Raw genomic sequence first — 23230 nt, 5'->3', positions numbered from 1 at the left:
AATTCCATCTCAGGCATTTTCAAGGCCTGCCCTCCTTCCAGAATGGAGTCCAGGTCTACTTCTAGGTCATTTGTCTCAGACACTTTATCTTGTTTTTGGATATGTGCTGATATGGTCATCTGCTTTTGCTTCTTGGACATGTTTAGTGTTATCTGTGGCCTTAATACTTCACTGAGTATGTGTTTTGGTATTCTTTATGCTTTCTGATTGCTTCCAGAAAGATGTGATGAGGATGTGGGCTTCCCTTTTCACTCTTCTTATTGTTTAATGCATATTAACTTTCACAGGTGTTGTCTGTTTCCCTGCTATATGGCAGTCAGTATTGGTTCTTGCCTGGGTTTTGGTGTTTTATAGGTTGTGATTGTAGGTTGCCTGTAAGGTAGCAGTTGCTGACTCTTCTTGTGTAATATAAGGAGACAAAGAGTCCTCTAAAGGCAGAAGTGGGAGCATATAACAGCAAAACAATACCAGCATAAAAACAAACAAAAAAACCCAGCAATAACAAAAACAAGACTGATACTGCAGTCACTATTCACAGAAATGAGAGAGGAGAGAAGAAAAAAAAAAATTTTTTATACATTAAAAAAAAAAAAAAAAATCTGTAGCACACCCTTACAGCCCTCTCCTTCTCTTTCCCGTGTTAAAAAACAGAACAAAAAGCAAACAAGAAAAGTTCAAGGCCTGCTCTTGGGCTGAGTATCTGTCGGCCGTTTGGTTTTAAGTGGAAACTGTCTCTTTAAATTTTGAGGAGATCTCTGCACATTTGTAGTAGTACCTTCCGAGGATGGGGCTGGGGTTTCCATTAGCTCAGACACCCCTATAGTTACCAGAATGGAGGTACGCAGATAGCAAGGGACCAATGAAAAGACACCAAAAAAAAAGAATGTCCATACCTCTATCTCTGTGGCATCCGTGGCTTCTCTGATCCTTTCCCCGTTTCTTGGCCCCACACAAAATGGCAGCTCCTGGAGCAGCTGAGCGTCCCGAACCAGGAAGCAATGAATTTCTTGCTTCTGCCACAAACTCCCCAGCTATAAGTCTTCCAACCTTCTAAATATTCTTTTATATGTGGTTCAGAGTTCTGGGACCATCCCTGCTGAGCCTTCCTGGTCCTGTATTCTGTATTGTTCCTGGCAGAGCTCATCACTGCACTTATGTGGATGTTTTTTAATGCTTTATTTTAATAACAAAGATGAAAAACTTCTATAATGGTTTCCAAAACCTGGGTGGTGGTGGTTATGTGCCATGAACAAAAAGCCTCATCTTTCTCCTGCAGAAAGGCTGGTAGTTTTGAACGGCTGACTTTGAGGTTAGCAGCCTGATGCTAACTATTCGACTCTCAAAGTAAGATCTAATTTGTCACAGCACTGAAAGAGCTTTTCAGGATCTGGCCCCTTTAACATCTTTGAATCTCAACTTCTCCAGCAAATTGTATATCCATATTACCATTTTTTGCTTTTTTTATACTGTCTCATCTTGAAAAAGCTTTTCTCTTTTTGTCTGTTTACACAACTGTGATTCATTAATTTGGGATATATTTTCTTTGAGCTTCTTTTATTATCTTACCACTTGCATTGTCTTTCCCCATGCCAAAGGATTCATTGTTCCTCTCCAGGTATTATTTCTACCTTATATACATGTGAGCGTGGCACTGTAGGATAAGCACTTGACCAAAGGTTGGTTTGAACTGCAACGTAGGTGGTTCAAACTCACGAATCGCTCCTCGGAAACCCTACACAGGGTCGCTATGGGTCACAACTGACTCAACAGCACTTAACAACAACATACCTGTGAGCACATAGTTGAGCCTCATTATTTGCAGATTAAAATTAATAATTCATTAAGATTAATCTACAAACCCAAAATCAAACTCATGTGCTATTGTGGTCATCAGAAACAGGCAGAGTGGGGTAAAAATTGAATCATCTGATGCACATATTCCCAATTGAAACAATTCTACTTCTACACTCTAATTACACTGGAATGCCTTTACAACAGTATCCTAACTGATTCACTCCTCTTTAATTCTACTCCTGTTGCATTACAATCTATTTGTGGTTCCAGAAAACATTTAAAACCCATTAAAAGAGTTATTTAATGGTTTCCCATTACACTTGTTGTTAAGTGCATTCGAGTCAATTCTGACGCATAGTGACCCTGTATAGGGTTTCTGAGGAGCCGCTGGTCAGCTTGAATCGCCGACCTTGCAGTTCAAACAACTTTGCAGTCTGGCACATTAACCCACAGCACTACACCAGGACTCCCACTACACTTAGAAAACCCCAAATCCTTATCATGGCTTTTAAGGGCCTTCACATTTTGTCTATTGGCATTTGCCTATTCATCATATTCGTACTTTACTGATCTTACTATTCCTTGAAAACACAAGCTCCAAAGTCTCTACATGTGGAAATGCTGCACCATCTACAACAATTTTCTCTAAGGCATTTACACACACATGTCATCTGCTTGGTGTGGTGGTGTGCTGTGGAGTCAGTTCCAACTCAGCAACCCTCCCTGGAACGGTTGGTATTTTTGAACTGCTGATCTTGGGGTGAGCAGCCCGATTCACAATCACTACGCTACCAGAGCTCCTAAGTCATCCACTTTACTTAAATTACAATTGTGATCATCTCAAAAGTGCTTCTTTAACCTTATTTAAATAGCTTCTACACATCAACCACTCTATAACCTTTGACTAATTTTTTTTTTCTCTCTGAATTCATAATATTTAATTATTGATATTCTATTGTTTCCTCCATACTAGAATATCAGCTTTAAAAGGTTAGGGATTTAGGCGTTATTTGATAGTAGATCCAGATTCCCTAAAACAATGCCTGTCCCATAGTAAAGTGCTCAATAAAAACTAAATAGATTAAAGATAAAAGATGTCTCTTATCTATGTTTAGCCACAATTCATCTGTCATATCACCATACTGTGGTGGCTTGCATGTTGTTGTATTGCTGGAAGCTATGCTACTGGTATTTAAACACCAGCAGGATCATGCTGGGTGGACAGGTTTCAGCTGAGCTTCCAGACTAAAACAGGCTAGCAAAGTGGTGAGACAGACTACTTCTGAATGTTTAGTTACTGACAATCCTATGAGTCCATCAGGTTGAAAGGCATTCAAAATAGGACTGGGGAAGAATTGACTCTTCAAAGTAAAGTTAACTGATGACATGAATGAAGTGAAGGTTTGGAACCTGAATTTGCTGATAGGACATAATTCAAAATAAGGAGAAATACCTACAAACATCGATTAATAATTGGAACATGGAATGCACAAAGTATGAACCTAGGAAAACTAGAAGTTGTCAAAAATAAAATGGAATGAATAAAGATTGATATCCTGGGCATTAGTGAGGTGAAATGGACTAGCATTGGCAATTCTGAATCTCACAATCATATAGTTTACTATGCTGGCAATGACAAATTGAACAGGAACAGTGTCACAGTCATCACCAAACAGAACATTTCAAAATCTATCTTGAAGCACAATGTTTTCTTTGATGAGATAATATTCATATGCCTCCAAAGACCAATTAATATAATTATTGTTCAAATTTATGCACCAACTAGTAAAACCAGTGATGATGAAATTCAAGAATTCTATCAACTTATTCATGATCACACATGTACTGCTAATTAAGTGTAAATGGAATACAAAGGTCGAAAACTAAAAAGAAGGACCCATAGTTGGATAACGTAGCCATGGTGGTAGAAATGATGCTGGAGATTGCATGACAGACTTTTGCAAGGCCAATGACTTCTTCATTGGAAATACCTTTTTCAAACAACATAAAAGATGACTGACTATACACATGGACCTCACCAGATGGAAAACACAGAAATCAAACTGACTACATCTGTGGGAAGAGACACTGGTAAAGCACCACATCAGTAGATAAAGCAAGGCCAGGGGTAGACTGTAGAACCGACCATCAATTGTTCACGTGTAAGTTCAGACTGAAGTTGAACAAAATGAAAATAAGTCCACAAGAGCTAAATTATAAACCTGAACATATCCCACCTCAATTTAGAGACAATCTCAAGAACAGATTTGATGTATTAGACATTAATGACTGAAGACCAAAAGAGTTTTGGGGATGACATTTAGAACATCATACAGAAAGAAAGCAAAAGGTCATTAAGAAGACAAGAAAGAAAGAAAAGATCAAAATGAATGCCAGAAGAGACTGAAATTTGCTCTACAGTGTAGAGATGCTAAAAGAAATTGAAGAAATGAGGTAAAAGAGTTGAACAGAAAATTACAAAGGAAAGCTATAGAAGACAAAGTCAAGTTTTAGAATAAAATGTGCAAAGACATAGAGTCAAAAAACAAAAAGGGAAGAACACGCTCAGCATTTCTCAAGCTGAAAAGTACTGAAGAAAATGTTAAAGCCAAACTGAAGAAAATATTAATGCCGCGACTTGCAACACTGAAGGGTTCCATGGGCAAAATCCTGAATGATGTAGGAAATATCAAAAGAAGATAAAGTCACTGTTCCGATAGGTAATGGTTGATGTACAAACATTTCAAAGGTAGCACATGACCTAAGAGCCAATGGCACTACTGAAGAAAGAAACCCAAGGTGCATTGAAGGTACTGGCAAAGAACAAGGTTCTGGGAACTGATGGAATATAAACTTAAATCTTTCAAACAAACTGATACAGCATTGGAAGAACTTACTCATCTATGTCAAGAAATCTGAAAGACAGCTAGCTACTTGACCAACTGATAGGAAGAGATTGTTTTTTGCCGATTTCAAAGAGAGGTGATGAAACAGTGTACAGGAATCAATGAATATTACTATCTCATGTGAATAAAATTATGCTGAAGGTAATTACAAAATAGCTACAAAACTATATTGTCTGGGAACTGACATAGGTTTATGCTGGATTCAGACAGGGCCATGGAATGAGGGATAACATTGCTGATGTCAGATGGACTTGGATGATAGCACAGAATAACAGAAAGATGCTCACTGTGCTTTACTGACTATACAACGCTTTTCAACAGCATGGTTTATGACAAACAATGGATAACATTGTGAAGAATGGGTATTCCCGGACTCTTAAATGTGCTCATGAGGAACCTGTACATAGACCAAGAGGCCATCATTGGAAGGAACAAAGGGGACACTGATTTAAAATAAGGAAAGGTGTGCGCCAGGACTGTATTCCTTCACCATAGTTATTTAATCTGTATGCTGAGCAAATAATCTAAGAAGCTGGATTATATGAAGAAAAACATGGCATCAGGATTCGAGAAGACTCATTAACAATGTGTTATGAACATGACACAACCTTGCTTGCTGAAAGCAAAGAGAACTTAAAATGAAGATCAAAAACCACAGCCTTCAGTATTGGTTGCAACTAAAAGAAAAGCAAGCAAAAATCCTCACAACTGGACCAATAAGAAACAAAAGGATAAATGGAGAAAAGACTTCATTTTGTTTGGATCTGCAATCAGCACTCATGGAAACAGCTATCAAGAAATTAAACAACATACTGAACTATGCAAATGTGACGTACAAGACCAACTGGAAATACGTCAGTGTGAGGATGAAGGTGCACCTGAGCCAAGCCATGGTATTTTCCATAGCCTCATATGTATGTGAAAGTTGTACAACAAATAAGGAAGACCAGAGAATAATTGATGCATCTGAGTAACAGTGATGGAAAAGAACACTAAAAGTCCTACAGTCTGCCAGAAGAACGAACCAATCTATGTTCAAAGAAGTACAGCCAGAATGTTCCTTACAAGCTAGGGTGTCGAGACTTCATTTCTCATACTTTGACATGTTCTCTATCAGGAGGGACCAGTCCCAGGAGAAGGCCATTACACTTGATAGAGTGGAGGGTCAGAAAAAGAGGAAGACCCCTCCCCCTATGAAATTATGTGACACTATGGCAGCAGCAATGGGCTGAAGTGTAACAAAGACTGTGAAGTAGGCATAGAACCAGGCAGTGTTTTGTTCTGTTGTACAAAGGGCTTCTATGTACAACATAAAACTGACTCGACAGCACCAAGCAGCAACATCCATTCTTACAATTCTAGTCCATAAATAAGCCCAAGCATAATTGTCACCTAAATGTTCAATTAAGTCAAATAATTGCTCTCCCTCTTTTCCCCCAAATGAAAATTTCATTTCTATGAGACACAACACAAATTTTAAATACTTGCCTTGGAACACCCTCCATTTTTACATGAGGTCCCAATCTTAATTTCATCACTTTCTTCTTCTGAAACAAATGAACACAAAATTCAAAAAAGAAACACTAATATAGAGCACTTTACTACAGTGTATTCTAAAAAAGTAATTATTTTACATAAAGCAAGTCTTTCATAAAACAATCTAAATCTTACGCAAGAAATGCTCTGCCTTTTAAAGTAATGTTACATGATTAACTGTGTGAATTTTCACATACTTTAAAAGCTCCTGAGACACTAATGGGCATCCTGGTGTGGCACTGTGGGCTAATGCAATGGACTGCAAAGTCAGTTTGAACTGCATGCTCAGCAGTTCAAGCTCACCAGGCCCTCCTTGGGAACCCTATACAGGGTTGCTATGGGTCGGAACCAGCTCAAAGGCACTTAACGTCAAGACACTAATGAATATGCTTTGTTGTTGTTGCTGTCATTAAGTGCCACCAAGTAAGCTCGGATTCACAGTGACCCTGTATAGGGTTTCCAAGGAGCAGCTGGTGTGTTTGAACTGCTTATATTTAGGTTAGCAATCCACTGATTACCCTACAGCACCACACCAGGACACCAAGTATGGTTTGGATTAGATTTTATCTATATACCACAAATGACATCACACATGTTTCTATAACGCAAATGATATATCTTAACCTGTGGTGCTGTAGGATAAGCACTGAATTGGTAACCATAAGGTCGGCAGTTCAAACCCCCCAGTCACTCTTGGAAACCTTATACAGTATCACTATGAGCCAGAACCAACTCGATGGCATACAACAACCTTCTAATAGAGAAATCAAGAAAAGGAGTGCTTTTCTTCCACTGTTTTGAATATATAGGTCAAAGAATACTGGAGACATTTTATGTTATGTACTGTGAAATATTTTACAAATATCAGAGAACTATAATTTATTATTAAAAAATAATGAATCACAGAAAAAAATGAACCTAAAATTAACAGGTTCTCAAAATAAAAGATATAACAGAATGTATCATATTCATTCAGTGGTTGACATTTAAAGAAATACATTTTCTGTATTTACATTCAGAACACAAGCCTGGTTCCTGTCTCTTTTAGATGACAGGTTAACTATATGGAAAAAAATTACAAAAAGTCTTACCCTTCTTATCTTCATTTCCTGATGACAGTTTAAGCTTATCAAGTGCTTGTTTGAGAGAGGCGGATATTTTTAATTCCAAATTTGTCATTGGCTCATCTGGGCTGGAGAATTTTGAAATCTTTATTTACCATTATTAATGTACCAAAATACTTTTTTGTACTCAGAGTGAATATACTTAAGTCTAAGACAAGAAGCCAAATGCCTTGTGATTCAAGTTTTTCCCTTTAAATAGTATTTTACAAACAACCTTTATAGTGCAAGTATCTCTTACCTTTAACAGAAAAATGTTCTTATAATAAAAGAGTATGTTTCAAATAATCATGTGATTGCCTGCACATTCAAGTACTGATCAGTATGGGTGATGGGAAAGGAGTGAAGACTAGCTATCTAAGTTTGTCAAGATGAGTTTCTCCAAGAAAGGACCATAAAGTATTTATGTATCTTATGTCCAAGAAAGGAGCTCTGGTAGCATAGTGGTTACAAATTGGGCTGCGAACCACAAGGTCAGCAGTTCGAAACTACCAGCTGTTTTGCGGGAGAAAGATGAGGCTTTCTGCTCCCGCAAAGATTTACAGCCTCAGAAACCCTGTACAGGGTTGCTATGGGTCGGAACCGACTCCACGGCACATAACAACAACAACAACATGTCCAAGTAAAGTGATGAGCACATAATAAACAGGCAACAAGTTTCCTACTGTGAATTCATACTCCCTTCTGCCAGTGGTGATAATTCACTTTATGTGGACACTGATATATGGAGCTATGATTCAAATACAACAATATTACAAGGCAATTTCGTTAGAGTTTTAAAATCCCAATATCCTTTAATGTACTTCATATTGGTTTGAAATATAATGGTTTAAACCTTAAAATGTTGGCTGTATACTTTATGGCCATTCAGCAAATAATAAGAACACTAAAAACAAAGCATTTAAAACAGAAATCCTAGATTATTCATTTTATATCCATAATGGAAAAGAACAAAACACAACACTAGTGATATGGCAGTCATTAACCAAGTACATAAAAACTTCTATCCTCACAAACTCTAGTATAAATGAATTTAGGATAAAATATCTAATTCCTCTCTCTTCTTCTTAAGTAAAATTATTCACAATCCATTTCATACTGCTGATTATGACAGACTCCACTTTATTACTTTCGAAGAGATTAATCATGACAGAATTTGTACTTTTACTGATAAAAATTTTTAACTACTAGCAAGGCATTTGATAAAGTGACTCAATATTAGGAATAAAGTGGAGACAAAGTAAGATCATTCTAGATAGTTTTTCTAACACTAATCTGTATCCAGAATATCAATGAACAAATAAACATGAAAAATGTCTCATAGGATTCTTACCTTGGTCCTGATTATTCAATATTCTGAAAATTCATTTAAGTAAGATCAATAGAGAAAGTTATTCAACCCCCAAATGAAAACTTTAACAAGGTACAATTTGGGACCAAAAATACATGATTTTTAATCAGGAATTTCAGTTCTAAAATAATTTAGTACTTGTAGTTCAGGATGAAGATGATTTAACAGTAATACCCAATATGCAGGTATCCAAATATAAAAGTCTAGTTGTTCAGAAAATGGCATTTTAAGACTGCTAGATATGCCATCTAAATCAAATGCAGTAAAATTCACCAGCCATCAATAAGATTAATAGTAGTTTTTAGATATCTGAAGGTAAAGATGAGTGAGTAGATTTGTTCTAAATGAAAAAGAAATGAAGACACAGAATTTGGCTCAATACAAGAAAAACTTATTTAGTAATAATAATAAAATAGATTGCTTTGAGATAAAGTAAATTCTTCTTTAGTGAAACTACAAGACATTCAAAAAGAAACAGAACGTAAGTAACAAAGAAAGGTCTCTCTGTTCTTTTTAAGCTCAATCTGATTCCCTGAGAAGGATAATTCCTTTGTAGGATTTCACTATGCAACACACACACACACAAAAACCAGATGCCAAAGCACAAGGAAGATGTGTGACCTCTGCCTGCGTGTAATTATGATGATACAATGAGGAACTCTCAAGGAAGTTTTACTATATAAACAAACTCTCAAGAGGGAATTACAAAGTAAAGTTAAATCTTATAGAAAACAAGATGGTTCAAAACTGAGTGGACTATACAATATCAATCAATGGTATTATGCAAAATCATAATAAAAAATGCTATAATTTAAGTGTAAGTATACCTTGGTCTTTTTATTGCTTCTATAGGTTTAGGGGCTTGGATGATGCGCTCCTGAAATTTGGGTTTCAATTCAGATAGTTCTTTCTTCTCAGTAGTCTTGACTTCAGGTTTGACGGGTTCGGGTGGTTTCTCACTATTATGCCTACCCTTTGTACAGCCCTGTTAAGTAAAAAGTATTGAGTCATTCTATCATGTTTTTATAAAATTAGAAGTAACAGTGCTCCAAAATGTATTTATAAAGAGTCCTGCTATGGCACTGTAAAATAGGTACTAGACTGAAAGGTTGGTTTAAATCACACGGTTAGTGGTTCACCCTCACCAGCAGCTCCTTGGAAATCTTACACAGGGTCTCTATGAGTTGGAATAGACTCCGTGACATCTAAAAACAACAATGCTTTTCACACTGAATTATTTTATCGCACTTATTTAACAAACTAAAAATGTGACTCAGAATTTTCTATATACCCACTTCTCACTTATCGACATGTAGGTTCTAAACACCAGGTTATTATGTGAAAATAAGCATTATACGAGAAAGAAGTATGACCACATCACTTCACTTTCTTCAACTGCACTGTGACTATCTTATGGGGCCCCTATGAGATCACCTATATCACCACTGCCTTCCATTTCCCCAGGGAGCTTGGCCCCACCTGTCCACAAGGAAGGCTGCCCAGTCTCCCAATCCTGGGTAGCCCAAATGTCAATCCCCTCTATATCCCCAGTCCCTCATCTCTCCTGTCCTCCTCTTATTTTCAGGACAAGTGGTCCTGGTTTAATCCCCTCAATGACCTCTGAATGCCTTTGGTGGCTTTCTTGGAGGCAAGGAACTTTGCTGAGTGGAAGAGCTTAGTGCTACAACAAGTGTGTATGCTGCCTCCTGGGTGTGCCCCTGCTGGTCCCTTATTTGAGCATCCCTCACCTTTTGCTGGGCAGCCTTGATCTCTCTGGCCTTATCAAAATTGATAATCCAGAGCTGCCTCTGAAGTCATGGCTGCCTGGACCAGCCTCTACCATTTACCTTAAACTGCAACTGACTCAGGTTACTCATTCACTAGCTCAACTTCTACCCAGATATACTGCTTCACCCTCACCTGTAACCACTTAGGAAGGACCAGTCAGGAAGGGGCTACACAGGTGCCAGTCAGCTGATATGGCGTCCCATGGCCATGGCCATGGCCCGGCCTGTTTCTGTTGCCCCTTGGGGTTGAGCTGAATGCACCCAGAACCTATAGAGATGCATCTATCCTCGTTGGCCCCACTCAAGCCTCCTTTCCACTCCACCCACGACCTCAGGCAGACTGTTGCCCCTCTCCTCTACTGGGTGGTGAAATACTATGCAATCTGACTTTCCATTCTATGTGCTCATAGAGTCTGGTGGTCACAGACCATCAGAGATTTTGGCATTGATTACTATCAGATATACACCGCTGATGTGTACAACAGTCAGATTTTTTACTACCATCATAAATGCAAAATGTCAAACACTGAGCCTGTCAACAAGTAAGCAGTGGATTTAGCTGTAAATTATTTCTTACTTTAAGCTTTTAACTTGTTTCATTAACTATACAACAAAAGCTTCTTGCTTTGTTCTTGTTACTGTTAGTTGGTATATAGTCAACCTCTGACACGTGGCGCCTCTGTCAATTGAGCTGTTGTAATTTACAGGATTTTCATTAGCTGATTTTCACATGGAGGTCATCAGGCCTTCTTTTCTAGCTCTATTTAGACTGGAAGCTTGTTCAACATCATAACAAACAAGCCTTCACTGACAGATGGCTGTGCATGATCTGCACTGGCTGGTCATAAAAATATAGGTCTCCCACAAACAAAAGAGGGACAAACTGTGGAGAATCTCACAAAGAGAATTTTGTAAATTATTTATATAGTCTTTCACTCAAAAATCCCAATCTCCTACTAACTAGCTATATAACTTTGAGAAAAGTTCATTAATCTTGTTAAGCCTCAGGTACCTAATCTGTACAATGGAGATAACGGGAATTTTATTTCTAGAGCGGATAAAGTCAAATAATACATCTGGTTGTTGTTGTTGTTGTTAAGTGCCGTCGAGTCGGTTCCGACCCATAGCTGCCCTGAACAGGGTTTCCGAGGCTGTAAATCTTTACGGGAGCAGAAAGCCTCATCTTTCTCCCGCGGAGCAGCTGGTAGTTCCAAACTGCTGACCTAGTGAATATTCTACTGAGTTATGTATACATCTTCTTTGTGTTATGTGCTGTGGAGTCTATTCTGTCTCATAGCTACCCTATATAATGCTACCAAGGAGCAGTGGGTTTGAACTGCTGACCATGGAATTAGTAGTCCAGTACTTATCCCACAGCTCCACACCAGGATTCCAGTTTTTCAACGTCTCTGAAATCATATATCAATGGCTTTATCTGTTTATTAGCAGCTTTACTTTTCTTGCTGTGTGCCATTAGCCAGTTTCAACTCATAGAGAACCTGTATAGCGGTTCTGAGAACAGCTGGTGGGTTTCAACTGCTGACCTAGCAGTTAACAGTTCAGTAGTACACTTCCAGCATTTCAGGTTTGATGCAAAATGTATTGCTCTTAACCTAAAATGTTTTAAATTCCTGCTTATAATTACTTTCTTTCTGATGTTCTTTCAAGACTACCAGCAAAGCACAAACATAAATCTAGTCTCTAAAACAATCAGACATTTTAAAAGAAAGATTATTTGCAAGTTAACAGGGCAAGACAACAGATATCGGATATAAGATGTCTCATATATAGAACTTCCTTAAATACATACATTTGGGGAATAAAATACATACTTTAGGTTATAAAAAAAAGCAATACTTACTACAATGCTTAAGAAATCAGAAAAATCAGTTGTTCTTCTCTTACAGCAAGACCACCCCTACAAAAGAGAAAAATACTGAAAACCATACACTGATCTTCATATACTCTTTCACTTATTTCATTGATTCCCAGAGATACTCAGATATATACAAGGGAACTTCATAAACTTAGTGGAAAATTGGAATTAAAAGAAAACGGAATATTTCTACGAACTTTTTGTATACATGAGTACACTTCCAAGGTTTAAAGTGTTGCAAATGATTCATTTAACTCAAATGGAATGTTGATTTTTTCTTAATTAACTCTGTTGTGGCCAGAAATGAAAGGATGCACCTTAAAAGAGGAAAACAGAATTTGCTTCTCTTTTCAATAACACTGTTAATTCCTAATCTGAGCAGCCATCTAAGGTGCTTTACTTACAAAATCCAGTAAATGAGGGATAATTATAAGCCTCTTAACAAAACCCATTATAGCTGTCCCTCAACAATAAGCATTGTACTTATTTTCAGAATGTAGATTATAATACTAGTATATCATTCTTGAGAGGTAGAAGATTTTTTCAGTGAAAAGTACAAAAGTACAGAAATTATGAGTGTGTAACTTTTGAACAAAATACCAAGTTGTTTACAAAAAAGCAATTTTAAATGATCAGTTTACATTTCAATGACTTATAGGGAAAGGGAAACAAAAATGTGGCAGTCTCAAGAGTCAGTATGTCACAAATAAAGAATTAAGGTCAATTTGCACATCTCCACCTGAAGTCACTGTTTCTCAATATAAATAAAGATGTTTTGTTTTTTTACAAACTACAATATGTGCTTCTAGGTTTCTATTTTAACTAAACATTTTAAAAAAATCCTACAATTTAAACTTTCCTACATTTTTCATCTGATTCTCTTTTTTAATCTAAATTCATATTTACATGAACAGTTATCACCACTTTAAATCTAGGTTTAAGAAGCACTGAAAATATGGTCATCAAATAAGGTGTCCAGTAAGAAAAAAAGTTTTAACATCTTAACCCTATACACAGAATTATACAGGCATTCTAGAGGATATTAAGATGGAGGCAAGTACAAAACGATAAGATTTGCTGTTCCCAAATGTGACACTATTGTTGCAAAGTGCCACTGAATCAATTCCAATTCAGAGACCTTGTATAATGTTTCCAAGAAGTGGCTGGTGGGTTTGGACTTCTGGGTATTTATTTTAATAGGTGCCAAAAAGTTGATTTTTAACTTATAGGAACCTAAAGTTACAGATGAGAACTGCCCCCATAAGTTTTTGAAGGCTATAATTTTTATATGACTAGATTACCAGCCTACAATGTGGGCTAGGTGGTCCCATCTTTTGGTTAGCAGCTGAGCACTTAACCAAATGAGAAATAAATGATAAAAGAAAGGATAAATGTAAGTATGTGTATTAAAGCTTTCTTTACAATTACAAAGAACTGTCCTTTTAGTATGCACTAATTTTTATTTTAATATTTAAAGATCCATTCTTGATGAAATGCTTAACTTCTTAAGCATTTCAAACAGAAAACAGGTGACTTTATAATGAGCTACATATTTTCACTGAAATCTACTGGGCTGTGAAACCCAACAGACTTAAAAAGTCTATGTCTTTAAGAAATGCTGATGCTGTTGTTCGGTGCCATTGTATTGGTTCTAACTCATAGTGACTATATGGATAAATGAATGAAACACGGTCTCATCCTGTGCCATCCTCACAATTGCTGCTATGTTTGAGCCCATTGTTGCTGCCATTTTCATCAATACATCTTGTGGGAGGCTCACCTCTATTTTACTAAGCATGATGTCCTTTTCTAAGGGACATTCTGACTGTACTACTTCCATCATAGATGTTTGTTTTTTTGGTAGAGTAATATTCTTCACTGAATCATAATTCAAATGGGTCAATTCTTCTCTAGTCTTAGTTTTTCATTATCTACCTTTCACACATATATGTTGTTGTTTTTGTTGTAAAGTGCTGTGGAGTCAGTTCTGACTCATGGCAACACTGTATAGGTTTTCTGAGAGCCCAGGTGTGGTGCTGTGGGGTATAGTGCTGGATTGCAAAGTTGGTTTTAACCAAAAGGTAGGCGGTTCAAGCTCTCCAACCACTCCTCAGAAACTCTACAGAGGGTCACTATTGGGTTTGAAAAGACTTGATGGCACTTAACAACATCACAGGTTTTCTGAGGAGTGACTGGTGGGTTTGAACCACCAACTTTTCAGTTAGCAGCCCAGTGCTTATTCTATAGCACCATATCTTTAAATACCATGGTGTGGATCAGGCATACCTTAGTCCTCAAAGTGACATCTTTTCTTTTTTTTTAAACACTTGCAAAAGATTTGCAAGATTTAACACTTTTGCTCTGTATGTTCCCTGATTGCTTGACTGCTGCTTCTGTGGTAGTTGACAGTTAAGTAAAATGAAATGCTTGGCAACTTCAATATTTTCTGTTAATCATGATATTATATATTAGTCTAGTGAAGGTGCTTTCAGTCCTCTTCACTTTCAGCAAGCAAAGAAGGCTGTGTCATATCACAGGTTGTCAATGAGCTTCCCTCCAATTCTGATGTCTCCTTCTCACAGTATTTGCTCAGCATAAAGATGGACTAAGTATGATAAAAGATAAAGTTTAGTGTATCCCTTTTCTGATTTTACACCAGGCAGTATTTCCACGTTCTGTATGAACAACTGTCTCTTCGTCTACGTAAAGGTGTAATTACATATTCTGGAATTACCACTATTAACAATGCTATCCATAATTTGTCGTCAACACAGTCAAGTGCCTCTGCACAGTCAATAAAACACAGGTAAACATCCTTCTGGTATTCTCTGCTTTCTGTCAAGATCCATCTGACACCAGCAATGATTTCTCTCATCCTATGTCCTCTTCCGTATCAGGCTTGAATTTCTGATAGTTCCCTTTCAATTACATAGGTCCCTTACAGTGGTACAGCTGTAGCCACTTTGAATATGGCTCTTTTCCAGTCATAAGATTACTGCTTAGGAATCTAGGGCAGGTTCTACTCTATCTTGCAGGGTTGATATGAATCAGAATTGATTTGATGGCACACAATTAGAGATGGCATGCCTCACCTTGCTCTACTGAACATTTGCTCTATTTTGCTCACTCAGAACTATCCAGACTAACATAAACTTGCTACTTGTCCATTTATCTTTTCTAGGTATTCATCAATTAAATGCAAAAAGGGTCCAACTACTCTCTGGAAGACATATTAGAAATTCACAGTGCATGAACAGTATTTAAACAGGTCAGATTGTTCATGTTCCTGAGGACAAAAGTGGTAGGTAGCACCTAAAGCCAAGATAGTCCAGTTGCAACATTTTCTTCTGAGATATCATAAGAAAATGCTTTAAAGTGTATCATATTATCAATAAAACCAGGTAACATACCAAAAAATGTGGTCAAATAACATTTCACTATTGCTCTAGTTCTCCAGAACATCAAGAAAGTACACATGGAAGCCAAACAGCCTGTTTTCTGTAAAAATACTCTCAAACTTACATGTGTGCCCTGAGACTGGTATTGCCAAGTGTTTCTAACAATCTTTCCTAAAATTCCGAGCAGTTCTCATTAGTAACTAACTCTATAGCAACTGAGAAATTTAGATAAAGATTCAATATTTGTTGTTGTTGAATCATTCAATATAGCTCCTCTGTTTACCTATCAAAGTCGGCACTGTAGGGTAATCGCTGGACTGCTAACTGCAAGACAGGCAGTTCAAACACAGCAGCTGCTCTTTAGGAGAAAGACAGTGATGGTGATGGTGGTTGTGTGCCTTCCAGTCAGTTCCAACTCACAGTAACTGTGCAAAGGGTTTTCCCAGGCTATAAACCATTACGGCAGCGGAAAGCCTCATTTTTCTCCTGAGTTGTGGCTGGTAGATTCAAACTGCTGACCTTGCAGTTAGCAGTTCAGTTTGTAACCCACTACGCTACCAGGGATCCTTAGGAGAAAAATGAGGCTCCTATAAAGACTTACAGCCTCAGAAATCCTATATAGGGTTGCTATGAATTAGGCGAGGGCTCCAGCCCCAACTCAAAATTAGTAAAGTGGACAAAAAAGGTGAAGAAAGTGAGAAATGGGCTAGAAACAATATCATTTTATAACTAAAAAAGATCTTAAGATCAATCACCATCTATTGCCTACCTTGCTTTTAGTGGAGGACATGTTTAAAGCAGCCCATACTGGTTATTAAGTAGAAAGTCATAAGGTAAGATAAACAGATAACAAAATAAAGATTTAGTATCAAACACGTTAGATTTTCTACATATAAGAATAGACTTAAAATGCAAACTAAATTCCTACCTTTAATGCATCATGAAAGACTGGAACACCTGGGTGGTATGTGCAGGCATCTGGTCAGGAATGGAGAAGGATAAAATAAATACCTTTTTTATTAGTGAAGAAAAGTGTGCACCATTGTTATTTCCTTTAGGTACTAACATTTCACTCCTTTTTTGAAATGCAGGTAATACAAGTTTATCTTTAAAACTTCGCTAATGCTCATGTTCGACGCATGTCACACAATGAACTTTTGTTAAAACCAAAATCTATGCTGCCTAGCTGATTATGACTCACAGGGATCTGACAGGAAAGAGGAGAACTTTCCTATAGGGTTTCCAAAGCTACAATCTTGATGGTGTAGTGGTTAAGCACTCGCTGCTAAGAAATCAGCAATTCAAACTCACCATCAGCTCCTTAGGAGAAAGATGCAGCTGTGTGCTTCCATAAAGATTATGATCTAGGGAACTAATGCTAAGGGGCTGCTCTACTCTCTCTGTCCTATAGGCTCATGATGAGTCGGAACAGTTTTTAAAAAATCTTATGGAAACATGTTGTTGATGTTGTTACAGGCTGTCTAGTTGGTTCCGACTCATAGCTACACTGTATAAGGTTTCCAAGGTGCGGCTGGTGAACTTGAACTGCTGATACTGCGGTTCAAAGCGACCTTGCAGTCCAATGCATTAACCTACAGTGCCACACCAGGGTTCCTATGGAAGTATACTGCCACATTTTTCTCCCTCTGAATGGCTGGTGGGTTCAAACTATTCAATTAGCAGCTGAGTGTTTTAACCACTGCCCTATCAGGGCCCTCTTTCATGTTAAAGTAGTTAATACTTAATGTTCTAATTTAAAAGTACAATAATAGTTAATGGATAAAAATAAAACAGACTAGTTCAAACAGAACAAATTGTATTCTGTATTTCTCTTAACTTTGTAGTAAAATTTTAGTATCAAAATTTCAAGCCCCAAGATCTGACCATATCTTTTAATTACATTTTACAAAAATATTATTAAATTTCAGGTCGCTATGGGTCGGAATCGACTCGATGGCACTTAGCAACAACAACATAGGTACTGAAGGAGCTCTGGTAGTGTAGTAGTTACGAGTCGGGCTGCTAATCTCATGGTCAGTAGTTCGAAATTACCAGCTGTTCCGCAGGAGAAAGATGAGGCTTTCCGCTCCTGTAAAGATTTATAGTCTCGGAAACCCTGTACAGGGTGGCTATGAGTTGGAACTGACTCCACCGCATATAACCACCAACCACCACCATAGGTACTGAACCACAATATTACTTCCAAAAGAATTCCTAAAAAGATACTTTTGAAGAATACGTTCTAAAAAATTTTTAAATTCATTTTACAACTGCTAAAACTGTAGCACCAACTGCTAATTTAAGTTTCCAGACAGGGGTCAATTAAAGTATAATCCTCATCACAAAGTTTAAATTCTTCAGCCTATTTCTAGCATTGACCCTAACTAGCATTCTCAACTTCCCTCCCTTTTCCACTTTATACCATCATTTATTTACCTAAAACTTTCATAAAAATAGATTTATTACTTCCTTAATGACTGTCCTTCGAAGGTGGTCTTTGCTGCTGATGTGCCCCTCTTTGCTGTCTCTGCTGTAAAGTCACTTTATTGATCTCCTTCCCACCTGGGTTGTTGCCTGCCCTTGACTTTGTGGTCTCTTTGTAGCCAGGAAATTTGCTGGAAGGAGCCCAACCTCACTCTGCCAGGACAGGCTGGAGGCAGGATTCGCGATTTGTGACACCAAAGGGGTGCTGAATAGTCAGAGATACTTCAGTGGTGTTAGCATTGAGCTGAAGACGTTGCCTGGATCTGGGAGTGTAATCTTTCAGAACTACCTTTGCACTGTGCTTTTTGCTGAAACAATGTTTAGAAGATTGACTCTTCCACAAACGCTTTTTGCTAGCCTGCTTGGAATTGCTGGAGGACTTTATATTTATCAACCAATATTTGAACAGTATTCCAGAGATTAACAGGCATTAAAAGAAAAGTTGAAACTAGCACAAGAATCTGATGAGAAGAAAAGCTTATCCTACGTGGAACTGAGCTGTAATAACTGCTTGAAGTTCCATTGAAATTATACATTGACTATGAATAATCTGGCAAAACCTTCTTAAGTATACTTTAAATATTAAAAAAATCATGGACAATTATTCAAACGCATTTTTTACAGTTGTTGTGTGTCATCAAGTTGGTTCTGACTCAGAGGCTTAGTTTCCAAGAAGGGCAGGGGTGTGTGAATTGTCAACCTTTTGGTTACCAGTTCAGTACTTATCCTGCAGTATCACACTAGTACTTTTTTTTGTAACCTGTATAGGGTCACTATGAGTCAGAACTGATTCCACGGCACATAACCACCACAACCACTGCCATGTTTATTATACTTTAATTATAATTTTAAGTCTTCCACCAGGACAAATCTGTTAATTTCCTTTAAGTAAAAATTAATGTCTACCAGACATGGAGTCAGAGATGATAATGTGGAGAGATGGAGTGGCTGGGGACTCTGGACTCAGGAAGGGAGAGGAGCTGTGTGCTGATGGCCATGGGGCAGACTTGCGGGGTATATCCTTTGGTTGTTTGAATGGTTATATATTCCTGAGTGTTTCAGTGTACATCCCCCCAAAAATAAAACGAAACAGAGGGAATGGAAGCAAATGCTGTTGAATGATGATGAATGGAGGGGATTGTAACCATTGCAATGAAATGAAATATGATAGGATGAATGTAAGCCTGATGTTCTCCCATGCAAACTATCACTCAATTCACAATAAAAACTTAAATGCTCACTTAATTTTCCATTTCTCTACAAACTCTGATTCTTGACAATGCCTTAAAATGGTTAATTCATTCTACCCAGAGACGCTACAAGTTGGAACTGACTTGAAGGCAGTCAACACCAACAATAACTTCCTTATGGACTACTGGTGTGGCACTCTGTAGGATAAGCATTGGACTGAGAAGGTCGGCAGTTCAAACCCACCAGCTGCTCTTTGAAAACCCAGTACAGAGTCGCCAGGAGTCAGAATCAACTAGAAAGCACTTAACAACAACAAATGACTTGCTTATACAGTTACTTAACTATGCGTTACATAGCTACTACACCAGTTAATGGAGCGAGAAAGTATTAGATAAGTAAGAGTGAAAGTGATAGGTAAGTAAACCTATAGATGAGGAAGACAATAAATGACTTGGAAACAATAAATGACTTGGAAAAGGAGATTAGAAGCAGAAATGGGCATGAAGTTGAGAAGTGGAACAGAATAAAGAATATCCGTTTTCTCCAATACCAGAAATTTTGACTACCAAGTCAATGTACATTTGTAGTACAGCTAGAAGCTAGAGTCATAATAATAGTTTTGGAAGAATGACAGCAAGAGGGATACCAGCTGCTATACACCAGAACAATGTCTATAATCAACATCTGATAAAAACACTCTGAATCAAACTTAAGAACAGTGGAAAAAGAAGCCCATCTCCTGATCACATCTACCAGGAGGCAACTGGAGAGCTTAAAAATATACCAACATACAACCCTCTAATTATTACAAATACAACACCCCAATGCCTAAAAAGCAACAGAAAATTTCTGACCACGTGCAGAAACAAGACAGAGTAGCTCAATCAAACAGGCAAGAGGAAGTGCCAGAATTTTCACTGGAAGGAATGCAGGCGTTGGAGGTGTCCAATAAATATTTCAAGAGAATATTGACATACAAATGTGCATACAAATGTTGCCATGAAAGGTAGAAGAAAATAATAAGGAAGAAGTCAGAAAAACGCCACAGGAACAATCAAATAAAATAGATATATAGCAGTAGAGACAATACAAAACCTGCAAAAATAGGTCCAGACAATCAATACTAAAACATCAGAAATGGACACACTGAAAGGGCAAAGGAGTAAAATTGAAGAGATAGAAGCCAGAATCAGCAAGCTTGAAGACAAATCTCTCAGTACTGTCAAGAAAAAAGAATGAAAAAATATGAAGAAAGCCTTTGATTCATGTGGGACAATATGAAGAGACTAACCTATGGGTGGTTGGAATTCCAAAACAGGAAGAATCAAAGAAAACCACAGAAAAGATAGTCCAAGAGCTGCTGGAAGAAAAAAATCCCAATGTCCTGAAAGACAAGAAGATATGCATTTGAGAAGCTGAATGAATCCCAGGTTATGTCTGACCCCAAAGAAAATCACCAAAACATATCATATCAAACTCTCCAAAATCAAAGACATGGAAAGAATCTTGAAAGCAGCTAGGGGAAAAAAAAAAAAAAAAGGTTACCCATAAAAAGCCCGAAAGAATCCTGAAAGCAGCTAGGGGAAATAAAGAAAAGAAAGGTTACCTACAAAAAGCCAGTAAGACAAAGCTCTGATTTCTCAACAGAAACCATGCAGACAAAAAGGCAATGGGGAGACATATACAACACTGACAGAAAAAACTACCAACCAAGAATCATTTACCCAGCAAAGTTGTCAATCAAATATGACAGTAAAATCAGAACATTTCAGGATAAAGAGAAATTAAGGGATTTTGTAAAAGTCAATCCAGCACTTCAAAACATACTCATTAGTATGTTTTGGGCAGAGAATCAACAATTGTAGACAACAACCAGAGATTGACATACATGGCAACACCACCCAGAACTCAAGAGATGGAAGTGTCCAGAACAGAACACAACTACAAGAGTAAAATAAGGGGATGTGGAGGTCAGTCTATGATCAAAACAACTGCAATGCGAAAGAAAGGAAAAATAAAGGAACAGAGATCCCAGTGGTGTGGAGGTAAGGTAGATTTCAGGATACAACAAACTGTTTGAAAAGGAGGAAGAAATTAATAGAATACAGAGTAACCTCAAAGAAACTTAGTACTTCACAACATATCAAGAAAAGGAAAAATCCAAGAATAACATGGAAACATTAAAACTATGATGAAACTGATAAGAGAAAGCATACACTAAAAAATGAACTCAGTACAGGAAGGCATGCAGAACAAAGAAACCAGCAGAACCACGAAACAACAAACAACATAATGACAGCAACTAATTCATATCTAGTAGCGTAGTGGTTATGAATCAGGCTGCTAATCTCATGGTCAGTAGTTTGAAACTACCAGCTGTTCTGTGGGAGAAAGATGAGGCTTTCTGCTCCTGTAAAGATTTGCAGCCTCGGAAACCCTGTAGAGAGTTGCTATGAGTTGGAACCGACTCCACGGCACATAACAACAACAATAATGATAATTACACTGAATGGCAATGGATTAAACGTACCAGTCAAGAGGCTGAGGGTGGCAAAATAGATAAGAGAACAGGATCCTTCAATATGCTGTCTACAAGAGACACATCTCACACACAAAGACAAAAATAGAAGAAAAATTAAAAAATAGAAAAAACATATGAAGCTAATTGCAACAACAACAAAAAACCAAGTAGGAGTCGCAATACTAATCTCTGATAATATAAACTATAGGGCAAAAATCAGCATAAGAGACAAAGAGGCCATTAGCTCATGATTAAATGGTTACTTGAACAAGAGGACACAACCAAAATAAATGTCTATGCTCCCAAAAGAGTCCCAAAATACATAAAGAAAACCCCAACAGAAATTAAGAAACAGACAAGTCTATAAAAATATTGGGAGATTTTAATACATCACTTTTGAAGAAGGACAGAGCAACCAGAAAGAAACTCAACAAAGACACAGAAAAACTAATCAACCAACTTGTCCACTTAGATGTGTACAGAGAATTCAACCCAACAGCACAATACACATTCCTTTCCAGTGTACATGGAACATTCTCCAGAATAATCCATGTGGTAGGCCACAAAACAACTCTCAATAAATTTAAAAACATCAAAATACTACAAAGCATCTTCTCAGATCATAATGCTATAAAATTAGAAATCAGTAACAGGAAAATCAAGGAAATAAAAGTCAAATACACGGAAACTAAATAATGCCCTGCTTTAAAGCTACTGGGTAGTCAAACAAATAAAAAGTGAAATAAAAAAATTCCTAGAAACAAATGAGAATGAAAATACAACATAGTAAAAAACTCTGGGACACAGTAAAAGTAATGCTGAGAGGACAATTTATTGCAATAAACGCACACATTCAAAAAGAAGAGAACCAAAATCAACACAGTAGTACAACATCTCCAGCAATTGGAAACCAGCAATTAGAAAAAGACCAGCAAAGTAAACCTACAGTTACCAGAAGAAAAATAATAAAGGTTAGAGGAGAAATAAGCAAGATAGAAAACAAAAAATTATAGAAAGAAGCAACAAGAAGCTAGTTCTTTGAAACGATTAATAAAATAGACAAAGCACTGGCAAATCTAACAAAAGAAAAAAACACAAATAACACACATAAGAAACCACATGGGTGATGTCACACAGTTGTTGTTGTTGTTAAGTGCCATCGAGTCGGATCCGACCCATAGCGACCCTGTACAGGGTTTCCGAGGCTGTAAATCTTTACGGGAGCAGAACGCCTCATCTTTCTCCCGCGGAGCGGCTGGTAGTTT

The 23230-nt window shown here is 37.4% G+C and overlaps 1 protein-coding gene across 1 annotated transcript in view; it reads right to left on the bottom strand.

Moving 5' to 3' along the window:
- Nucleotides 1-23230, bottom strand: part of CHORDC1 (cysteine and histidine-rich domain (CHORD) containing 1) — a 42837-nt gene that overhangs the window by 10626 nt on the left and 8981 nt on the right. Inside the window, exons 2-6 of the mRNA XM_006871208.1 lie at nucleotides 16698-16747; nucleotides 12357-12413; nucleotides 9536-9693; nucleotides 7328-7428; nucleotides 6189-6247 (exon numbers count right to left, since the gene is read on the bottom strand). Coding sequence (XP_006871270.1) covers nucleotides 6189-6247; nucleotides 7328-7428; nucleotides 9536-9693; nucleotides 12357-12413; nucleotides 16698-16747 — 425 coding nt within the window. The remainder of the gene's footprint in view (nucleotides 1-6188; nucleotides 6248-7327; nucleotides 7429-9535; nucleotides 9694-12356; nucleotides 12414-16697; nucleotides 16748-23230) is intronic.

This window comes from Chrysochloris asiatica, unplaced genomic scaffold (assembly GCF_000296735.1).
Source record: "Chrysochloris asiatica unplaced genomic scaffold, ChrAsi1.0 scaffold00163, whole genome shotgun sequence".
Taxonomy (NCBI): Eukaryota; Metazoa; Chordata; class Mammalia; order Afrosoricida; family Chrysochloridae; genus Chrysochloris; species Chrysochloris asiatica.
This window is presented reverse-complemented; position numbering and strand designations above follow the sequence as displayed.